Source organism: Rattus norvegicus, chromosome 3, assembly GCF_036323735.1.
Source record: "Rattus norvegicus strain BN/NHsdMcwi chromosome 3, GRCr8, whole genome shotgun sequence".
In the NCBI taxonomy this organism is placed as follows: domain Eukaryota; kingdom Metazoa; phylum Chordata; class Mammalia; order Rodentia; family Muridae; genus Rattus; species Rattus norvegicus.
The window spans coordinates 82,433,805-82,458,296 of NC_086021.1; the positions used below are offsets into that span (position 1 = coordinate 82,433,805).

General features: G+C 41.0%; 1 protein-coding gene across 3 annotated transcripts in view; it reads right to left on the minus strand.

The window, feature by feature from the left end:
* Positions 1–24,492, minus strand: part of Ccdc141 (coiled-coil domain containing 141) — a 160,154-nt gene that overhangs the window by 76,759 nt on the left and 58,903 nt on the right. For 2 of the 3 annotated variants that reach the window (XM_003749494.6, XM_063285277.1), the window contains 2 exons: positions 19,785–19,901; positions 2,276–2,470 (listed from right to left, as the gene is read on the minus strand). In XM_003749494.6, coding sequence (XP_003749542.2) covers positions 2,276–2,470; positions 19,785–19,901 — 312 coding nt within the window. Of the gene's footprint in view, positions 1–2,275; positions 2,471–19,784; positions 19,902–21,094; positions 21,338–24,492 lie in introns of those variants that run through there. The other variant, XM_063285279.1, reaches the window with a different exon arrangement.

Genomic DNA, 24,492 nt, shown 5'->3' on the forward strand with positions numbered 1-24,492 from the left:
CAGGGGTCCTTCACCACCCCCTCTGCATGCCAAAGGTATTTCCCCACCAAGGGCCTCCAATGAATTCAAAGGACAATAGGCTGCAATGAATTCAAAAAGTAATAGACCCCACCAATGAGAAATAACCAACTCATGCTGTAACCTAAAGCCCATACCCTGAAACAGTATAAGAGTGTGGGCCTGGATTGGGGATTTAGCTCAGTGGTAGAGGGCTTGGGTAGAGAGCCCTGGGTTTGGTCCTCAGCTCCAGAGGGAAAAAAAAAGAGTGTGGGCCTTTGTTCTTTAGGGTCGCCTCTGTCCCCAGTACAGGGTCACCCCAGTGTACTGGATTATTAAACCTCTTGCTTATTGCATCGATCTCCATCTCTGTGTTTTCATGAGTGGAACCTCCTGAACGCAGGGGTTATCAGGTCCTACATATCCACTCTTGACTTTTCCCTCCCCTGTCTCCTTCTTGCCTTCCTCCTCTCCTCCACCAACTCTAACTTTTACAAGTTCCCTCGGGGCCTGAGAATAAAGTCAGATGATAGATAACCATGGCAAGGCATCAAATAATGACTGCAGAGGAAGCAAAACAACGAGGGAACAAGAGAGGGAGCAAAGGAGAGACATCTATGTGAGCTGTGAGCTACGCGGCCTCCATTAGAAGCATTGTTTTATAGAAACACATTCCATTCTGCTCTCTCTTAGCTGAGGTAACAGTTGACTCATTCTGTAGATTAAAACAGCCAGCTCATTCTGTAGATTAAAAGTGTGATGGAGATTTTACAACCTCTTACCTGAAAGTTGGGCTGCTGAAGAGAAAACTAAGGAGTAATTAGCATGTACTTAGTTCAGTAACTCCAGCTCTGTGCTGTATCTGTTTCCTTTGTGAAAACAGAGAGATTCCTCCCAAAGTTCAATTAGCCAAGACGTCCTTCTCTAATAGGTCTGCTGTAATTCCATTCTCACTGTCTTAGAACCCAGATACGGTTCACTATCCTCAGAGTGCCAGTGTCGGATTTCAGGGCATGCACGGAGAATGTAAGCTTCCGGGAGCTTCCTCTCATCCTCTGCTTTTTATCTTGTCTAACTTTAAATTGCTGATGTGTAGCTGGTTAAGCAATTCCAGTGCAGCATCTGGAAGTCTATGTGACAGTGTCAAAGGTCAAAAACCTTCCAAATAACACCCCCAGCCACACACACTGAACACCACCCGTGCGCATAAACAGCAGCAACACATTGCGCATGACTCTGGAGGCTGGAAGGCTGAAATCAGGAAGAAAGGGGTTCCGTTGTGATGAGGGCCATCTCCTGGGCTGCAGACTAACCTCACGTGCTCTCATGTAGTGGCAGAAGGTGGAAATCCTATTCACAAGACTCCACCCTCTGACCTAAGAACGTCTAACTGACCACCCCCAGGAGGGCTCACTCCAACAGTGAGGGCATTTAGCCAGGAGATACTCAGAAAGACCCATTGATGGTCTGTGTCGAGGCTCCCTCTGCCTTATTTAAAAATTTAAGACCAAGGCAGGATGTCTGAGGTGAGGCAGGTTCTGACCTTAGGGCTGGCTTCATATGCAAAAGACACAATACGCAGGTATCTCTACTTAATAAACTAAAGAAAAATGTTCTAAAAGAACGAGAGTGAATCAGGGATGTACCTCAGGCGGTAGAGTGCGGGTTTAGCATGCACAGATTCCCAGAGCTAAGTAAACTAGGAGTGGCAATGTATGCCTGCAGTCTCGGAACTCGGAAGGTGGACACAGAAAGGTCAGACCTTCACTACTTGGGGACTCCGGGGCCAGCCTGAACTACCTTTAAAACAAACAACAAAGGGGCATACTGGCAACATTGGTAAGGCTTCTTTTTAACTGGATATATTTTGTAATATTTCCTCATGTCTGTGAGAAACACTTTAAAGCGGAGAATAATATCTATCCCAAACAGACCAATATTAGCTCTAAAATGAAACTTTTTACAAATTATTTTCTTTTTATTGCTTATGTCTTTGTTTTTTATTTATAAGACAGGTCTCACTGTAGAACTGGGCTGGAACAAGTAGACCAGGCTGGACCTCAAACCCACAGTTAAAGATGCCTGGCTTTGGAGTTATTTTAAAAATAAACTCGTTACCCATCAGAACACAATCTCATAGTTTTGAAATGCTTCCCTCAGTTCGTTAGTTTTCTCACAGAAAGCGAGCCTTCTGGGACGTTCCGTAGCCAGCTAACACAGTAGGACTCTTATTGGTTAGACTGAGTCCCTACGATCGTCATCTGGGCCCCACACTGACCTCGTTAGCACTGGTAAAGAAGTCATGCGCCATTGTCAGCCAGGCTTTCCTGTCCACCATGAGTCGTCCAAACTCTTCTTGAAGCCGATTGAGTTTCTGGTTAGAGAGCTGCAGATGTTCCTTTTCTGTCAAGTCCTTTGACAGCAGAATCCCCAGAGCCTGGCTCTTCAGCTTCTCCATGGCCAAATCCCATTCCTACAAGAGAACGTTCTCTTTAGTGACAGTACACAGACCCTGTCAGGAGCTGAATGTTTGTGCCACTGTCCCCAAATCCAAGTCTTGACTGGCATAGAATCCCCCAAAATGTAATGGTTTCAGGAGGTGGAGCATTGGGAAGTCATTGGGTCAAACAGTGGAATCCTTGTTCTAAAAGTAGTCTTCCTACATCACTTTCTGCTGCGTGAGAACACAAGGGGAAGTTGGTCTACAACCCAGGAGAGAGCCCTCACCACGAAGGAACACCTGTCCCTTCCACATCTCACCCTTCCAACCTCCAGAACCTTCCAGAATCTGGTAGATGCATCACTTCTGTTTGTCAGCTTTCCTGTCTATGTTACTTCAAGCTATAGCAACTGGAACTAAGACGCCTGCCTGAAATCCCTGGTATGTCTTGGGGGACATATACCCAAAACCTGTCATTATGTTTTTCAATTATAAAGTCTAATAAACCATGTAGAAGTAACATTGTGTGTCTGAGAACCAATATGCAGCCAGAAGAGAAAGAGATACAGAAAACAGGCACCAGAAGGGGAAGATGGGGGAAGGACAGAGTGACTGATGGGTCACCCTACATGCAGGTCACATCCATTCCTGTAACCATTACCTCTATGCTCCCATTACCTGTGCCTCTAAATGAACACATCTCTGACTCGTTTTGTTCTATTCGTACTCATTCAAGTGTAACAAGAGTACCTGCCCCACAATTCAGGCTCCTTGTCAATGGAGCAAATATGCTCAACAAAGGAAGAGAAATGGAATGTCTGTGGCTATTGGTTTTGTGTTAGCCTAAACAGAGAGATTGAGATCCATTACTGTAAAATAAATACCACGCACTGCTTTCTTCTTGGTCCTAGTTTTGCATATTAATGCTTCACACTTGTTGATGTCTAAGCGTGTCAGAAAATGAAGTAGCTTTCTACCTTTAGTGGCGTGAGGATTTAAAACGCAACCGAGGGAGAGAGAGAGAGAGAGAGAGAGAGAGAGAGAGAGAGAGAGAGAGAATACAAGTTGGAATAAACCAGTATTTCTGTTCACTTCTTGAGGAAGTTCGTTTCTTGAAATTGAAGGGTTGTCAGATTCAGCCTCATAAAGTAACAATTACCTCTAAGATGGCTGCCTTGCTGGTGTGTTTTCTGACACTGATCTCAAGTGACATTGAGCAAAGCACGGGGCAGTTCGTGAAGCATAAGAAATGTAACGTCAGACTTCAAACATCTCAGCCTGGCTCTGTCCTGGCATTTCTGCTACGCAAAGTGTCCTGTTACTAAATTTCATTGGTTATACTGTGTTGTATAGCATGAGTCTAATTTTAGGGTCATTACAGTTTCCATGACTCTCACACGACACCAGTGAATGCTACATACACACCACAATCTAGGACTGCAAGCTAAGGATAAAATGTAGCTTCATTCTTTAGCAATACGCAAATTGATATTTCATACAACTTCCTGTATACTTTCACTATGAAATACATAAATGATTTTTCAATCACAATACCATACACAATATGGTAGTATTTCCAGTGACAATGAGTGGGCCTTAAATGCAGAAATTGTACATAGTCTTTTGTAATGCCCATGGAAACAGTTTCAGTATTTGTTCAATAGAAAACTATTTTGATTGAGTGATGTGAAAATAAGGAAGGTCGGTTAAGGAGTTAGCATTGGGGGTGGGGGAAGTGGGCAGAGCCTGATTTAAGTGTGGCTTGTGACTATAATCTTCAAAAATCCTCAGCTTGGCTGTGTTTTTTATTATTGTTGTTGTTGGTTTTGCTTTTTTTTTCCCTAGTGTTTGTGCAGCCTTAGAAAAGTATGTTCCACATGTTGACATGGCCCCAACGAAGGACCACAGAGGCTAGTTCATGGGTCTCTGTACTGTGATACCTTTCAGGGAATTGAGGATACAGATTCCAAATTCTCCATCATTCTCACTGCCTAGAAAAGCTGTGCTCATAGGTGCAGGCTCTGTACTACATGCATTCTCAAGATTTTAAAAAGATCTCTGTGTCCCCACTTGAACAGAACTGTATTTCATGGCATTCATCTCTGAAGCGTTTAGCCCTCTTGCTTCAAAACCAGCAGACTTGTTGAGAAAGAACAAATGTTCTCGGAATGGCAGTCTCCAGCATACCCTCATTGAGGATGGTCACACTTCTTTCCAACAGCTCTATCATGGGCCCTGTCATCTAATATTTGATCTTCGTGAATGAGTGTCCCTTTTTCCCAGTTGAGATAAGGGTAGTGGGTTGTTCTCCAAATATTATTGGGTACCATGATAAACAGTATTAAGAGGAACAGGATTCTATGTCTCAGTAGTTCTCAAATGTCTGCTATGCTGACCGTGTGCCAAGATCTTCCTGGAAGGTAATGTCATTCGAAATATTTGGGTAAACATTCTTGACAAAGAAACCCTTTGTTTGCTAATCATCTCAGGAATCCAATTGTCTAGGTAGAAGAGTGTCTGGAAACACACCTGTGCTTAAGAGGCCTGAACTGTCTACTGGCTTTCCTGCTAACCCAATTTTTCCTGCTTTTCTTTTCTTTTTTGCTTTTTCTTATTTGCTTCCATTTTTATGTATGCATTCGTGGTGTGCTATGCACGTGGATGTATGGGTATCTTTTGGTATGCATGTGTAGACACAGGAGTGTGGGTACGTGGAGGCCTGTGGTTGAGAAGGATTATTTTCAACCAGTCTTCTGAGATAGGGTGCATCAATCAAACCCAGAGCTCACTGATGTAATGGCTGTTGATAATGAGTCTGTTCTCTGGGTCCACTCTCTGCACATCTTAGGCTGCAATTATAGGCCACTTATGTGCAATTCTGGGGCTCCAAATTCCAGCCCCGATGCTTGCTTGAAATGTACTTTAGCCACAGAACCATCTCTCCAGCCCTCTTCTTTCTTCATCCATTTAAGGACCCACTTGATCCATCGCAAGTCTTTGTGCCATTATTTCTGCAACCTGTTAAGATCTTGAACTAATTAACCTCGAACTAGGGTGAAGAAATACTTAAATGTAGAAGGGTGCAGGATAAAACAGGTAAAAAAAATTTTTTTTGTAATTGGCATTGACTAGAATGTCCTGCATTTGTTAGCAAGGAGAAACCCTTCATACATGTGAAATGTGGAGCTCACTTAGCATGCTGTGTGCAAGGAAAATGCAGATGTAATCAGAACATGGGGAAATGGTTCCTAGCCATTGTGTGTTCTGCTTGGTAGCTTGAAGCTTTACGACGCTGTACTGACTACCAACCAAGGGTTAAGCTCTGCCTCTCCTTTATTCCGTAGCACTGTGCTAACCACTTTTCCTGTGCCACTCACTTAATCTTCACTACCCCACAAGGCCCAAGCCGCTATCCACGTTCTAACCACAAGAACTAGAGTTCAAAGGAATTATGTGCTTGTCAAGGTCTTGGCACCAATGAGGAAGAGTGAGAATCTACACCTGGGCTGGTACCCATGATCAGGATAGGCTGCTCACCTGCGTGTGTGTGAGTATCTGAGTCAGGGCACCATCCCTGCCCCAGCTCTCCACAGAGGATGATATAGCATTCTTTTTTTCCATCACATCATTACCATATTAGTTGAGAGAGCTGCTATGGTTAAACTTCCGTAGGGCCCTGACGAGGCCTCTGTGATGATAAAAGCATTTCACAGAACAAATGCCATATTTCTATCTAGTATAGATATAGTCTACCTATCTACATAAATATAATAAAGAATGTACTGCCCAAACAGAAATTGTGTTTTACCAGTTGGACAAAATAATAAAGGTCTTTTCTATAAATAATGAGAAGGTTTGTTCTTTAAAAAAATACTCATAACTAAAGACACATGAGAGAGAATGTTTGGGTACAGAGCCGAGTGTGTGGACCTGCCTACCCCACCCCACCCACCCACCCACCTCCAAACACACACTGTCACTTGCTGTTTTGAATCCTGCTAGAGAGACTGGGCCCTGGCCTTCTGAAGAAACTCAGAGAACCAGGTTCAGTGGCTTATCTGTTTTCATTCTTAATTACATTCTTACGCGAACTCCGTGGGCATTAAATGAAGCTGGGCACATTCGCTATTCTAACCAATCTTCTCTGAAAATTGGCTTTGTTTTCTTTGGGCAATCTGCAGGCACTTCCTGCTGCATTTCTATACCATTGCAATGATGTATTTCCCCAGGCATTTTTCCGAGGGGACACTTTAACCATTCTATGTTTTTTTTTTTAAGATAGAACTTTCTAGAGTCATCTGAATCCATCACACTTTAAAAAATATATGTATATCTTTTTTATATACATATACATATATACATATATATATATGTGTGTATATATATACATATATACATATATGTGTATATACATATATATACACATACATACATATATATATATATATATATATATGTACTTGTCAATCTTGTCAAGGCTGGAGGAATGCAATGGAGTTCCTTTTCGCTGAGCCATTCCCCCTGCCTCCTGCTTGCTGAACTTCTTACAGCGTTTTAATCACTTTGCAGTGAAACATTTCCAGGGTGCATCCCCACTGGCAGAAGCCAAGGTCTTCCATTTCCTCGGCTTCCCAATTAGACAGAAGCATATGAATATCCCCGACCCAATAAAGCAGAGTGGCAATATATCAGGGTGTCTCTCCGGGTCCTTCCAATATTTTCATTTATCACTCACAGTAACCCTTTTAAACTGGACCACTCGGTATTCCATTTGCCATAGAAATTGTGCTTCTCTGAGCTCCCTTGATGGGAAAGGTACTTTAAAGGGGATTAGTGTGGCCAGACAAGAAGAGGGAAAGATTTCTTTCTTTTCTTTCTTTCTTTTATTTTTGTTACAGTCCTAGGCTAGATCTTCAAATGAAGTTATAGATTGCCCATTAAGTGGGTTCAAAACGTAAAACACGTTCACGAGTCCAATTTGAAAAACAAAAGAAGTAACTAGGGCAGTGCAAGTAATAAGCTTTTCTTCATACAAAACTTCCCCACCGAGGAGAAGCTCTGATAATTCAATACCTTAGGATGCACTTTCATCCCGTGCTCGATATCAAAATGTAATTGCGAGGTGAGGGGAGATAGACAAATTGCAAACAGGACTGCATGTGTAAGAGACTGAGAAAGACTGGCCATGGCTATCTCTGCCCAAACCAGATGGGGCAGAAGCCCAAGTTGAGTTCACGGATGGCTCCCAGAGCTCGACTGAGTCCAAAGCCGTCTTACTGTGCGCTCCCCATTTCCTGTTCAAGCCCATTTCGTTCAGCGTCAGGAGGATTAACTCATTGACAGAAAATCAGAATTTTACGTGATTGCATTAGCAGATGGTACAAACAAACCTGGCAATTTTAATCAGAGAACATTTGAAAGTCTGCTTTGAGCAGGCATGTTTTTGAAAGAAATGTTTATGCTTTGGAAGAATGGCAGCCAGCAGGCAGAAAGTGCAATTCTGATTGTGTTGAGTTGGACAGTAACTACTCCATAGGTCCCCCCCCCCCCATCATGTTCCCTTCCAGGGGTTTCCAGGCTGACCTGTACAATTGTAGGGTCATCGTAGAGAAAAAAGGAGTCCCTCATTCTCCCGGCACGCAGAGTGCGGTGCCCAGAGGCCATGTGAACTATGCCCTTCTGTGCACATTTCTACAAAGGCATGGTCCAGAGACAGAAAGAACTGTGTCTCGCCTATGGATGAAAGAAATGTCCAATTTAGCCTTTCAGTAGAGAATTCTGGAAGTGAACAGGAAGTGGGCCTGGAAGAATGCTTTTTATTCCAAACTTGCTAAATAGCTCCAGGCAAACCGTTTGCTTTCGTGGTCTCTCTCCTAGCTAATCAATGCCGGCACCACCACGTGGCGGGTGCTCGGCTTCTGGAGTGGTTTGTGTTAATTCAACGACTCTGCTGTTCTTCACGTTCTCGGATTTGAAGTGCTCCCCAAAATTGGTTTATCAGAATAATTATTCATAAATAACCCTGCTGGGGCTGGGATTGATATGCTATAATAGAAATGGACAGATACCCCCAAATTAATTTCTGAATATGAAATATGAATTAAAATTTTTCTCTCATTTCAAGAAGAACAAAACAAGCACACACACACACACACACACACACACACACACACACACACACACACACACACCACGCCACACACCCAAAAATCCCAGCTTGGAAGTTTCTTGGTTTTTTTTTTTTTTTCACTCTGTGGTGTTTGGCCCCTGAGTGGAGCCCATGGTCTAGTGGTGCAGGACGGGTGCTTGTGCCCTGAACTGAAGCAAACGGCCGTGTGACACAATAAAGTTTGAAAGCAAATTGTAAAACCAATAAAGCACACGATAAACAAATCTGCAGAAGACAGTTCCAGTGAATCCACCTGTTCGCCCTTAGTTTTAGAGTTTAATAATGGGAGGAATTGGGTGGGGGCAGGATTTATGTTTTCTGAGAACCACCACCCTTTCCTCAATGGCTCATCTTTTGCCGTATACTTTAGATTTCTTGCCCCCTTCAAACATTTTTTTTCCTGGCTGATTATGACTTCATTCAGACTGGCCTTTCTATTTTCAATCAAAATTAATTAAAGCCTGACTGGCCCAAATTTTTTTTTTGTCAAACATAATTTATCCACAATCCTATTGGCCTATGGGCTAGTGAAGTAGTTTTGTGGATGACCTGCAGGGCTTGTTGGAGGGTCTGCTGGGCACTTCTTGGGGGTCCAAGAGCAAATCAATCATAGAGGAAATGACGGGGCAAATCTCCCTTCTTGAAATAAATTAATAGAAGGTAGGTGTCTTGTGTTTTGCCCACAATGATCAACAGATTAAAAACTAGAACAATGGTTGTAAATCCATTGATATCTGCTGGGAAAGTTTTAAGAACATATTTTAGGTTCATTTCATATTCACTTATAATTTTTATTGGTAGGGTGGAAATTTTTGTTTAAAAAAAACAAATTTTCATTTGAAGTCAGAGAGAAGCAATAATACTTCTAACCAGTCAAATGTTAGGTCTGTCGGTGTGGGCTGTTCAACAGGAACAAGTGGCCCACGACTCTTTACAGTCTCATCAATAAATGGTGGCTGGATTGTATAAACATGGGAGTTTTTAGTGTTCAAACTCAGCAAACCTGACTCTTAAAGTTATGCTGTTGCCTTGATGAATTGTAAACCTAAAATCTAAATTGCTTTATAAATCCAGTAAGAAATTCCTTAGTTTTATTCTTGATGAGTGGTTCATATAGCAAACTATCATAAATGTAAAATATCTCTGATGACCTGATGCGCCGGGGTGGGGAGATGTGCACGTTACATGCACGTGTGCGTTTGTGTGCTCGTGCGTGTGTCTATGTGTGATATCTCTGATGTAATGTTGGCCATCATCCTGATTCATGAAGAAGAACTCACACACCGTGCTCTACTCCATTCCTCGTGTTATTGTCTTAGACAATGGAGCCATGGATGTCAAGGGAAAATGAAAAAAAAAAACAACGCATTTTTTAGTTTTTTTTCTTTCCTCAACTTTTCTGAATACCCATGTAGTTATTTTAAATTTTTCATGTAAAACCTTTATAGCTGTATGTAGAATGTTTATATTTCCTCTCTTCATGATAGGAACAAACCCTTGCCTCTAATGATAAGAAAGACATCATCTGCCTTCAAACAAAACATAGTCAAGACTGGAATTTCACTTGTGAATTTCCCCTTCTGGATCTGATACAGCTTGTGACTCGGCAGAACCACAGCACTCTAACATGGAGATAGGGTGATTGACTTGACAACAGCCACTGTGGTCCAGGCTTAGTGGTACACACAGCCAAAGAACGGAGTGGAGTTTGTGAGACAGCAGCTCAGGATGAGGCTGTGAAATAAGGCATGGGCTCCAAGAAGAAAACTTACGGCTGGGAACCGGGTACTCACCAAACTACACATTACAGTAACTCAGACGGTCATAGTGGTTTGGGACATGACCATGTTAAGCACTGAGTAAACGTCTTTGCAGGCAGCCTCTTAAAGTGGACTTTATTTCACTGTTACCCTGTGATTATGCATCATTAAAAGAGGAACTACAAGAAGCTGTGCTTTGTGGGAATTTCCACTTAATGACTGACCAATGATAAAGAATTGGGAAGAAGAGGAGGCAAAAAAGAAAACAAGAGCCCAGACAGAATGAGCTGAGAGCTCCAGAGATGATGGTTCCAGCCTAGCAATTTTAGCACTCCAAGTTTTGGAACTCAGCATATTTCTGAGGGAGTTTTAAAACGCAAGTTCGCCTTGGAAATTAAAAGGATGTGGCTCGCTGAGCTTGAAACTAACCCCAAGTAAAGGCAAGAATTGTGTTACTAAAATTAAAAAAAAAAAAGACTCTCATTGTTTGATGGATTTTCCCAAGGCTCACTGGCAAACTCAATACGATTCATACAGATTTGTGACTCTTAGTGATGGAATTGTTTCTAATTTATGTTCTGTGAAAAATGACATCTGCTTATAATTGGGAGGTTCATCTAAAAATCAGGCAAGTAAAACTAATCATTCACTAAAATGAAGACAGAGGGATTGAGATGTAAGGATGCAGGTGTCTCAAGGTTTGGAGAAGGCAGCTAATTTTGCCTTGAGACAGTTCAGATTTGATTTTCAGTGCAGACAGAGCTGTGTAAAAGGAGCAGATTCTCCTCCATTTCACAGGGTTTTCTTCACAGTCATTAGATACGATGTCGATTGAGTTAAGGAAGGAATCTGTTTCTGTCATAACTTCACAAATGTTGTGATCTTCAGTGAAGGACGCCAGGGAGTAGCTAGAGATTCAATAGTGAGTTTCCATGTATGAGTTAATATATGCAGGAAGAAAAGAAAGCATTCCACACGCTTGTGACACACTAAGCAAATATTTGGACAGCCTGAAAACTGGTTATTTTGATCCCGGATATTGCCCCACACCTCATGAGGCACCGAAGAAATAGACAAGTAGTTCCTTCACACAAAATGTTCCATTTCAGTGATACTTATGGAAGATAATAACACAGCTTCACTCATAAAACACGCTCTGATCATGCTTTTCCCCTCCCCCAACTCCTTCCGGCCCATCCCCACTCCTTACCCTTACATTTTTAAAGGAATAATCAGAAATTTCGAAGGCTTATCTTTTGATCTACAATCACCTGTGTAATGGGTCCAAGGGGGACGGGAAATAAGCGGCAGAAAGAAACTAAGTCCCAAGCATGGACAATATTGTCCGTAACCTCAGAGGCTATTTATATTACCGTTTATAGTATCTAGTTAGATTTGCATTATCATGGCTGGGAAGGTAGCATGGTGGTCAAGAGCACTTGTTGCTCTTGCAGAGGACCTGGGTTTAGTGACTCCCAACTGTCTATAACTCCAGTTCCAGGAGATCTGATGACCTCTTCTGACCTTTGCAGTCACCCTTCATGCCATACACAAGGGTACGCATATGTGCACACAGGCAAATACTCACAGACATATGCATCAATCTAAGACAGATGTTTTACACCTTGTGTGTTCTAACACTGGCTACAATTCACACTGTCTTTGGAAAGTCAATAACTTACATTGTCTTTGATTCCACTGGTTTGGTGTGTTGTTGCTGTTGCTGCTGCTTTGTTTGTGTTTTTCTTTATATCTTTGACCTCCAAAGTGTGGTTCGTAGCCCAGCACTACATAGGAGTTGACTCCAAATGCAGACACTGTGGCGACCACATCCTCAGCTGTGTACCTCAAATCCTCTTGTAGTCTGAGAACCTCTGGCCTACAGATCTCTGAAAAAGCAGTCTTTTCCCCCCAGTTAGACAGATGCATACCAGATTGTAAAGGAGGTTTGCCCATGGTATGATCTCACATAACGAAAATCCAGTGGAATAGTCAAAGCCTCCCAGAACTAATGCACTGCCAGCTCCGATCCACTGTGTTTCTAAAGAGCAGCAATGACCCGTCTGAACAGGGAACTAGAAGACAATTCTATTATTGTAAAATAAGAAAGAGTAAAATAGCCAGGGATAAATTTAATGGGGAAAAGTATAAGACTAGTACACTGACATTTACTTATCATTGTTGAAAGGGGAGAGAGATCCAGAAAACGCATACATAAAGGAAAAGACCATATGTGAGTATGGACCACAGAATTCAATATTGTGAAGATGGCAATACTAGGGACTGGAGAGATGGCTCAGTTGTTAAGGGCACTGGCTTCTTTTCCAGAGGACTTGGGTTTGACTACCAGCATCTACACAGTGACAAATGACCCATCTGTAACTCCAGTTCCAGGGCATCCTACACTGTCTTCTTGCCTCTGTGCACACTGCATGCATGTGTTAAACAGACATTCATGCAGACAAACACCCAGGCACATACCATACATACAATAAGGAATTTAAAGGAATTAAGACAGTTAATACTCCTCCAAATATTTAGATACAAAATAATTCCTGTCAGGCTCTTCAGGGAGTTGCTTGAAGAAGCAGAAGGCTGATCTTAATGTTCACATGAAGGTGCAGGGCAACCAGAAAAGCCAAAAGGGCCTTTAAAAATATTGAAATAGAAACAAAGAGACCTTATCCGTCCAAATTTATTTTTTTTCTTTCAAATTAAAGTGATGTGGCACATCAGTGTAACAGAAATGCAGATTAGTGGAAGAGGATGAGAAACCAGAGGAAGACCCAACATCTGCAGCCGCTGAGAGAGGCGCCAAGATCATTCAATCAGGAAAACTGTTCTGTTCAATTCCTAAACTGCAGGGACTCTGGAGAACCACACGAGAGAGAAAGAATGAGGCTCGTTCCCTGCCTCACGCCATACACCGTAACCTGTGCCATACAGAATAATGATCTGAATACAGAAGATAAGGCTATAGCATGCTTAGAGGAAACCCAGGAGGAATCTTTGTGGTCTTGGATTTTAGCAGACATAGCGCGCGCACACACACACACACACACACACACACACACACACACACACACACGACAACCATAAGCTCCAGCATTTAAAATAATTGGATTTTATAAAAATTAAAAGCTTTTGCTCATGGAAAGATGCTATGGTTAGAGGGACTTTATGGAAATTTCCTCAAAGCAATGTACACAATGGACAACGACCATGGGGAAAGGCTACAAAGTCATCAGCTGCTAGAGAACGGCAAGAAGTCTCAAGCAACTAGCTCTCCATGCACAGGATGATAAAACAAAACAGAAAAGGCGAGTGTTGGGGGGACACTGGGCAACTGGACCCCTTGAGTATAAAATGTGTATAGAAGTCACTGAGGTGACTCCCCAGTGAGTTAAACAGAAACAGCATATAACCGCAATTCTACATACATACATACATGCATACAAACATGTGTGTGCCCATACATACATACATTCATACATACATACATGTGTGTATGCATACATACATTCATACATACATTCATATATGAATACATATGTGTGTGCTCATACATACATTCATACATACATGCATTCATACATGCATACATACATATGTGTGTGCTCATACATATATACATTCATACATACATACATACATTCATACATGCATACATGGGTGTGCCCATACATACATACATATATACATACATACATGCATACATACACACATTGTGTATGCCCATACATACATTCATACATACATGTGTGTGCCTGTGTGTGTGTGTACACATGGTCTCTACAGTTCTCAGAAGCAAACTGTACAGACACACTACCTCCCATGACTTGGTACAGTAGCATTCACATTCACCAGCTTCAAGGTTAAGACCAGCTTCCATGAGTCATCAGCTGGTCTGGTTTTCCAAGTCATTGAAAAATATTTTCCAGTTGTGGTTGACTTCATAAACTAGCTCTATGATCTTAGCCCCAAGTTCCTATAAATAATATCATTAGAATATCTTGTGAAAAGTGCCAGTGCTGTGGTCCCACAGAAACTTTATTCAAAGGGGAAAAGTCAACCTTGAAGCTTTCTATTATAAGACAAGAAAATGAAGTAGAATTTCCTGCAAGTTGATTTGAATAATTTGTATGCATAATTCCCACCTATACAGCCAGTATAAGTGACTCTTTATAATCTCCTTATCATTCTGTCTTTATAATTGAACAATACAGTTTTATTTTGTGAAAAAATACACAAAACTAATCATAGAAAATTAACACCATAAAAGAAATAAAAACATTAACACCACACACAGTTTGTCAGTGCATACATATATTTCTTCTTATTGGAAGTAAGTATAAGACATAAAGATAAAATTCAACACATATGCATATTTCTGGTGCCATCTCAGGCTCTAAAATAAAAAACTGGACTCACTTTTATTCTCTTTTTTGTAAAAGCAGGACAGTAATTGCTGCCTACGTGTCTGGTTGTTTTAAGGATTAAATGTGTTCATATACAACTACGTTCAGCAAAATGCTTGGCATATGGATTCTTAATGGCACTTAAATAAATAAGAGGATTATAAAATTTACCCTTGGTGGCATTTAGTAAGTTTACAACATTGTGTGTCACCAATAATTTCCAAGGCCCCCCAAAGAACAAATCAGGCTCATTAAACAGTCAATATGCCCTCCTCCCCAGCCCTAGTCAACCACTGCTTTCTGTCTCTAGGCATTTCCTTCTTCTGTATGTATTGCATAAATGAATGTGCACAAACTGACCTGTCATGTTTGGCTTCTCCCAGCCTGTTCTCACTGTGGTGTAATACTTCTTAGGGCTGAGAAATATTTTATTATAAGGATATACTACACTATTTTATCCATACATCTGAGTTACTTCTACCCTTTGTCTGCTACTGTGAGCATTCATGTACGTGATTTTGTGTGAGCATCTATTTTCTGTTCTCTTCCACATATATGTATGTATGTATGTATAAAACCATATACATATACGTATATATACATACACATGACTATGCATAATACAGCCATTATACACTCATCTGTAAGTGAGTACCACCACTCTCCTGGTTCACCACTGAACCAGGAGAGTATAGGAATGCATGAATAAAACCTCTAAGTCTCTTGTACATTTTATCATGAGTATAACTTTGTATGGGGGAATTGTTACACACAGGCTTTACCTCTAGGTTTGATGGAAAATCTGGGAGAGACTCTTGGGTTGCATGGCTGTAAGTCTCCCTAGAAGATGCAGATTAATAATCTCCATCGCTAGAGACTAGGACCTACCTCTAAAGCCACTTCTCTCCTCACTGCACTCCAGAAGTATTTCTAGACTCCCTTCTCATCTGCCCTCATGCTGACTGCCTACAGCGCAATCTCTACCACGGAGCAGATTCCCTTGTTTGGAGGGCATCTCATTGCCCATTGGCTCTCAAACGCTGATGCTTACTCACTGGTACAAAATATGAACAGGTAGGAAGATGAGGCGTATTCATCATTAAAGGGGAACAGCGTGTTTTGTGGGAAGTTCTTGGGTGTATGTGTCTTTTCCAAAGAAACAAAACAGCAAACAAACCAAAAAAACCAAGAAACAGGTAATACTGGACTCCAGCCAAAACCTTTTATGTCTAGGTGGAATAGTGGGCTTGCGGATGCCATAACTTTGAAGTTTTTTTTAAGGTTTTGTTTATTTTGATTTTATGTAGATGGGCGTATGGGTATTTTGCTTGCACGTTTGTAAGTGCATCACATAAATGCAATGCAGGGAGATTGCACTGAATACCCCGGCACTAGAGTTATCAACAGTTGTAAGTTGCCAAGTGGGTGCTGGCAACTGGACCCTAGTCCTCTACAAGAGAAGTAAGTGCTCTTAACCACTGAGCCACCTCTGCAGCCCCTGAGACCTTTGAGGCTTTAGAGGAGCCCAAACTCTCTTATTGTTGTTGTTATTTTGTTGTTTTATGTTTTTTAAATTTAAAACTCTAATATTTTAAGCTTGACAGTGAGTTATTTCTGTTTCTATTTTTTAAGCCTTATGTACCCAAAACAACTACACAGATTCTCTGGCAATGAGATCCAGATGCCAACAGTCTTCCAGAATTTCTCAGGACTCTGTGAGTAGCCAGTGCTGAGAAGCCTGGGTCCCAATACTCCACACCTCACCAACTGCAAAGGGCTGAACTGAAGGGAAGGTTGACAACATGGGGGCCCAGATTGGAACATGAAACTGATTCTGACCTCTAAGTTGCAATTAAGCCTTAAGACATCAAGTTAACGTACGGTGCTATTCAAGGGGGATTTAAAACCATCCACGTTTGCTATTCCCCTTTCAGTTATATGCATGAATAGAAAATTAAAGATGGCATAGCTAAAACAAGGACTCATATTTCAAGGTTCAGCTCAACTATTTCAATGCACTCTGAAACCTAACCGAGAGCTGTGGAAGTTACCCCATTTCTTCATTTGAATGTATTTCAGCAAGAAACAATGGAGACATTTTTACAGCTTATTTAGAAAAGACTTGCTGGCCAGTCTCGCTGTGAGAAGCGCAGGTCCTGTAAACCTGATTACTTACGTGAGTTTCAGTAATGATCCCCACTCGATGCCTTATTTCTGATCACATCTCTTTGAAAGCGACTTCCCATCCCTCTCCACACACCTCCACGCAAACAAGGGTCCGAATGCAGTGTGCTGCATCCAATTTGGAACATATAAAAATTGAATTTTTTCTCAAAGGAATGAGATTATTGAAAACCACCCAAAAGTCTGGCCGAAGGAGAGAAAAGCAAACAACAGATTGGGACTACTGCTCCATAGGTAATTGTTTGCACAAGAATTTTCTCCAAAATTCCTAAGTTTCCTCTTTCCAGGTGCCTATGAAAATGAAGCATGGAGAAGCAACGTGTACCCAATGTTCTGAATGACACCGCAGGAACATAAACCCCGTTTTGCTGTATTTTCACTTTGATTTCTGATGTACAGAGATACAACCCACTTCAGCTCAGTGAGAGGCCCAAGAGATTCACCCAGGAGCAGAGAGGAGGTCAGAAGCATGGGAGTTCAGCAGAGGTAACCAGCCACATAGACGAACTCAGGAAAGGATACGGAGGAGATTCGCCCCGGACTTTGGCACATGAAGCTGAGGAGAGGTAACAAACTATGTGGAAGACACAGACTAGTTTGAATGGGTTAAGTAAATTACGAGCTAGCTGAGGAATAAGACAAAGCTTATGGCTGAGGATTCTTTTTATTTAAAAAAAAAAGGAAGAAGGAAAACCAGATTTTACTTATTATGGGAGAGCTTACAAGCACCAAGAATAAATATTTTATAAAGTGGTAGAGTATCAAACTTCCCTCTAAATGTGTATCTTACTGCCTATAGATTGGTACAGTTCTCAGACCTCTTCAGAAAAGTTTCTTTGTGCAGTGGATGGTGGCTAACTGGCCAGAGTGTAGAACCCTCAGCTGCCCCAGAGGTTTCCACTTGGCTAGTCTACATTGTAGACACTCTCTACTCAGATCTTCTTCTGTCTGACCTTATGATCACTTGTCTTCAACTGCCATCCTTTCAGTCACCCGTTCCTTCATCTGGAACCAGTCATGACCTCTTAGTTCAGAAGCTGGACTCAACCCTATAGCTTCTCTTTCAATCCTGTGGCCTTGCAGTGGCTTGACTCACAGCCAACACTGCTTCTCCAGCCCTGTTGGATATGATCTTATCCATACAGTGATTCTTGTAGGGTATATATATATATATATATGTATATATATATATATATATATATATATGTGTGTGTGTGTGTGTGTGTGTGTGTGTGTGTGTGTGTATTGTATATGTGTGTATTGTATATATATGTGTGTGCATGTGTATGTATATGTATATATATTGTATATACATACATATATAGTATACACACACACACACACACACACACACACACACACACATGTGACCAGAGTTAATGTTAGTAATTAAGTTAGAATATTCACCTCCACCAAGGCTTTCAAGGAAAGTGGGAATATCTGGCAAATTACTGCTTTGACATTGCTGCAGCTTGTCTCATTCTTATTCAAATAATTCTGACAATCGTGAAAAGAAACAAATGTGTTCATCTAGGTTTCTGACACAGCAAGTTCATGACCCTTTTCTTTTCATATACTCTGTAGTTTCAAATGTGAACTGTGAACAACCCCAGACGCAGTACACTCTTAGAACCAAAGTCATATGTGAACAAATATTCCAGGCTAAAGAACTCTCATAACTTCATATGCACAGTCACTAAACTCCAAGTACCTCTAACTTATGTGAGCATGATGGCTTTGTTCGTGTGATTTTAAAAGTAGGTATCCTATGCAACTTGAATCATTCCTGGTTCATTCTCACTGATAAAGTGTGAGTTTGATACATATAGAATAAATTGCTATATTACTTCAATGAAAAGCCTTAATATGCAAGTAAAGCTGAAAATGTTTTATATGAGCAGTCATTACAGGGTAAATTGTCTTTCACAACTGCACGTTTTAACAGTCACTTAAACATTGAGACTAGACTTTTGAAGGCCTACAATATACTTGTGGCATTCAACCACATCAAGAAGGTCACATGAAACTAAGAATATCATGTCCTTAGAATCTTTAACCCTAATTAAATAAATCTAGCCCTGCAAGCCTTCCATCAAGTCTCAAATGAGTAGATGGTTGTTCTTCCTTGCTTTCAGCCACCAACTAATAAGTGTTTCACAGCTTTCATGACCTCACTTAACGTGTTACTAATCACCTATGATGTTCTAGGTGTAATTCCCATTAGTTCTCTACAGACCACCTGCAAATGATGCCTGGCTGGGAGCCACTTTCTCAGGAAACAGAGGAATGTGAAGCAAGTGGGGAAACCAGCAAGGTGACAGTACAATGTGCAGAAAACAACCAAACAAAACCATCGCACCAGCAAAGAAACAACCTGCAGAAATATCGTGAAGCTTAATACTGAAGAACTGGGGCCTTGGATTGGACAGAATTGAATTCCACCTCTGCCTGGGATAAGATGTAACTTTGATGAGGACACTCTCTATACCCAAGTTTCTGATTTGTTTCAGTCAAATCATTAAAAAAATGAAAAAGATAAACTTCTTAGGGGTCTGTGATCATTATGACATGTGAGTATGTATGTAGATGTCTGTGAATAAGTATGTGAATGTGTGTGTGTGTGTGTGTGTGTGTGTGTGTACAAGCTGTTGCCTTACTGTTGTCTAGAAGTTACTGGGTCGTGTCATTACCTAATGCTCTAGCAATCATTTCTATGCAAACAGTGGATTGTTCATTTTTTTGTCCCCTATAAATGATTCAAGCCTATTTCAAGAGCAATCCCATTTGCACTTCCCACTAACCATAATGTATCTTACCTTTGCTTTGATGGTCAGGTCCTCGTGCTTACGGATTAACTCTTTGTTGTCTGAAAGGGATGAACCCAGACTCTGTTCCTGCAGATCTCTTATTGTTTTCTGAAACCAACAAGAAACCTGGGAAAGAGGTGAGAAGAAAGAACCAATATTTAAACGATTGGGATAGAGGATTTGAACTCAGACATAGTAGTACCTTTCAAAACAAAGTATTTCAATGTATTTCTACATACAATGATTTATATAGGATGTTACTATCATCCAGGTCTTTAATGTTCTCTTATTTCAGCCTCTCAATGCTTAAGGAAAAATAGATGAAATAAATCAGATAAGAGTACAGGGCTCGGCTCCCTTGGCAGCTCAGTGGATTTATAAGGCATGAGGAAATGAGTCAGCATTTTCTCAGAAAGCAACAATATATCCCATGCAGTCCATACATCTCGATTTCTTTTCAATAGAAGTTTCTTTCTATATATAAACACGAATCTGGGTATGGTTACACAGACCCAGTTAAAGATATTGAACAGTGTATGTGGAATCATGTTTTCTAGTATACAAAAAGAAAATACAAAAGTACTTCACTTTTAGTCACTGGCAGAAATCTGTACTGAGAAATGAAATGGAACCGTTGTTAAACTCCACTGACATTGTAAGAATAGGACTCAGATACCAGATACATGTATAGGGTACGCGACACACCATATCAAAACAACCAAATTTTGTGGTGAAACTTGAATGCAGCAGTAAATATTTACTTTAATTTTTTTAATTGATTAAGTTTGGAGAAATGCTGACATTGAACCCAGGATCTCATACAAACAAAACAAGCATTTTGCCGTTAAGCCTGTAGGGTTGCATTTTTAGCGAGACTGAATTTTAGGAGACATTATAACTTCATGCGAGACTTTTGACTTGACTCCTGAACACAAGAACCTTGATAGCCATAAAATGAATTGCAGCTAGATGTGTACTATCTGCTTCTGTATAGTATTATCCCTGAATCATATCAGAATGACTAATTTGTAAGAGAGTGTGCTATAACGTAGATATGTTGCCAGTTTGTTTGAGAGCACCATCTTCGTTTTTCTCAGTAAGCCCACAACAAGAGCAATATAATCAGATGAACGCACAGAAGAAGCAAATGAATTTGGAGAGCTGAAGCAGTTTATCTAGAGACAGATGGTAACAGCAGAGGAAGGATCTGCCCCAAGTGTACATAATTCCAAAATCCATGCTCTTCCGCTGTGCCCCACCACTATGCTCATGTAACCTACAGTCTTTCAGCCCTGTTATCTGGGGATATTGTTGCCAACCTCAAAGATGAAAATTGGCAGCCTGCTCCAAATGGTGGGCTTAGCCAAGAGTCATACTGTGTCTTTCTGAGGCCTTAGTTATCTTGTCTGCACAGTCATGGGCCTTCTTCCAGCTCCTGTAACAGGAAAGAATGCATGAAACAGGCGGCTGAGGAAAGGGTGTCAGGTCTAAAGTTCCAAACTGAAAATGTGCCTCACACTCCGCAGATGGCAACAGTAGACTAGGTTCACCCTAATAGAATGCCTTAAAATGCCTGTGGGCCATGAGGGAGCTGGTGTGGCAGCTGATCTTGGGAGCAGAAGGTCTGAACTAACTCAGTGTTTTCCCAGCACAGAATAGGGAATAAGTTATGAAGCAACAGGGTTTCTCCAGCTTACCAAAACGTTTGCCCTTTATCAGTGCAAACAAAAATCCCACATTTACCCTGTAGCTATTGTCATGTGAAATTAATCTTCTTCATAATATTGGTAATGTATGTGATACATATTTCACGTTATATAAACATGTATATAGTATTTTTATATATTTATTATTCCTTGAAGCCATTTTTTCTGGTATCCAATTAAAACTAGATAAGTACAATATACATATAAGAACCCACAGAGGGCACTTAATGAAGAGCACTAAATTTTTTTTTACTTTTATGTAAAATAGTTTCTTTCAACAGTACCAGTGAGTGCTTACAAAAATGTGACCAGAGGAGTGATTAGGGAGTTTTCCTCAAAGAGAGCATAAATATAAGTATCTCCCGGAGATTACTTAGTTGTTGAGGACTAGAAGTGAGTGTTTTCTATTCCTAGCTAAAGTTGGGGTGGGGGTAGACTTCTCAAGAATGTTTTATTGTGGGCCAGCTAATATGAATGCTGAGTGAATGAAACAAAGGAGGAAGCAGGTGTTCCTTAATCTCCCTAAACAGGTGAGAAGCCCAGGGCCTCAGATAATCCTATTTAATTTGTGAGTCAAAAATTTGTCATCTAACACATGTCAGAGATGATGAAATCTAGAAGGGAGGGAGAGAGATTCTGTGATTTCTTTCTTTCTTCCTTCCTTTCTTTCTTTCTTTCTTTCTTTCTTTCTTTATTCTTTCTTTCCTTTGGTCTTTCCTCCTCCTCCTCTTCCTCCTCCTCTTCCTCTTCCTCTTCCTCCTCCTTCTCCTCCTCCTTCTTTTGTGGATATAGATCTTACCATATAGTTAGATATGGAAAGGCTGGCCCTGGACCTTGGCACATAGACCAGGTGGGCTTCCACCTCACAGAGTTCTGCCTTCCTCTGCTCCCCAAGTGCTGGGATTGAAGGTCTACACTGTTACAACAGCTGGTTTTGATTTGTAAATAGTGTTGACTGACTTCATCCTGTAGATTTGACTGACACTATTTCACCCTTCAAAAGCTAGTACTCCTACCAAGCAGTGCCTTGGAAGTAGAAAACTATGGCGATAGTCAGTATATTTTGTTCTGCCTTTCAAGACACACGACCCCTTTTTTTCTGACCAGATACACTTCAGGAAAAAACACAAACTAGTATGAATGCTTAAAGTAGATCGTCATTAGCCAGTTATATCTTACCATGAGGCACTCAGCCACATGAGCGGCCTCATAGATTAGGTTTACCACCTGTGCTATTGAGCTGCACACAAATGGGCTCAGAGTCCTTCTCCAGCTAAAATAAGACACAAAATAACCACAAGAGTATCCACCACAGTGCTCTGATACCCAGTCAGTCACTCACTACATCCCACAAGCAGTTACTACAGACAGCTGCACGGCTATTCCAAGGGTTCTTTTTATAAGCCTTTAAATTGCACCAGTTGCCATCCAAAAAGCTTGAGTGATGAGTCCAGCCAGTGAACCCTTCTGCAGAATACTGCCACAAAAGGAGGCATGTGGGGAGGAAGAGAGAACAGAAAACATTCAGAGAGGTCACTGGAAATTGGATCTGTGTATCAATCAATAGGGTAGGGGAGAAATGAAAACTTTCCCTTGCCTGTCTCTGTCCTTACCATCCAGCCTGACTCAACTCATGAACTTACAATCACTCTGTTGGTTGGCATGGGTTCTAGGTCTTTAGAGGAGACAGGATTCAGTCAGAGGAGATATGGGGCAGATCTTTTGGGTGGCTGAGACATCTTTGGGTGGCTGAGGGTGAAGACAGAGAGAAGTGGGTCAATAAAGATACAAAGAAGAAAGGAAGATAAGAAGAAAGGAAGGAAGACGAATGGATGGAGAGAGAGAGAGAGAGAGAGGATAGAAGGAAAGGAGGGAAGAAAAGTGGGAGAGAGGGAGGGAAGAAAAAATGGGATGTTAATAAAAATCAAGAATTATTTCTAAAGTTTAAGAAAACTGGCAGAAAAATTCTGTCAAGTAGACTTGCACTGCTCAGGAGAATAGCCACCATAGCACACTGACTGGGCTACGATTAGTCTAACCTGAAAAGGGCTGTACGTGTGAACTGCACATCAGAGAATATGGTCTTTGGATATTTTAAAAAGAGCAAATAATCTCACTAGCAATATTAGTACTCATCATCTATCAAAATTATATGTTTGGATATGCTGAGGTAAATAATAGATAGATAGATAGATAGATAGATAGATAGATAGATAGATAGATAATGTTTTACTTGTTATGTGGCTTTCTACTTTTTAAATATTTCTCCTTTTTACACTTCTAACCACTGGGATATTTAAAACCACATATATCCATTGCATTATATTTTATTTGGCTGGCTGTTAGTCAACGGAACTCAGAATATCTTTAGTTGTTAAGTGTAAATTTGAAGACTGACTCAGATTTAATTAAGGAGAATTTACACAGCAGAGCCAAGAGAAGGGTGGAGTGAGGTATTAGTAGCACACACTCAAGGACGTCCAGGTTGGGGTGAAGATCTAAGGAGCCTTTTGCAGATGTTGACTGATCTCATCAGCTAAGTGTTGGAAGGTGGTTTTAGATGCCTCTGCAGACACGGCAGAACTATTCACTTCAGCTTATTAAAAACTATTTTTTTTTTACTGGAAGAGGTTTGGTTCGTTTCAGTGTGGGGAACTGAGGGTATGTAAGAATTGAAGGGAGGGGTGAACCAGACTAAGAACTAAACAGGAAGTTGAAGACTGCTGTGTGCTAGCCTTGGACAAGGAAGGGCTTATCAGTTGCACATTCTACCTCAACCATGCCTACTAAAAGAAATAAACAAAGAAAAAGAAGATGGTGAGCTTCTCAGAGGCAACAGGCACTGCTCTGTGCACCTTATAATGTTACCTCAGCCATTGTCCACCCTCTTCCTGCAACTGAGACAGCCAATGAGGAAACCAAGGAACAAGGGTGAATCACTTGCCCAAGTTCATGCAACCAGCAAGGAGGGTTGGGGGCAGTAATGCCCTCCCTGGTCGGATTCCATGTTT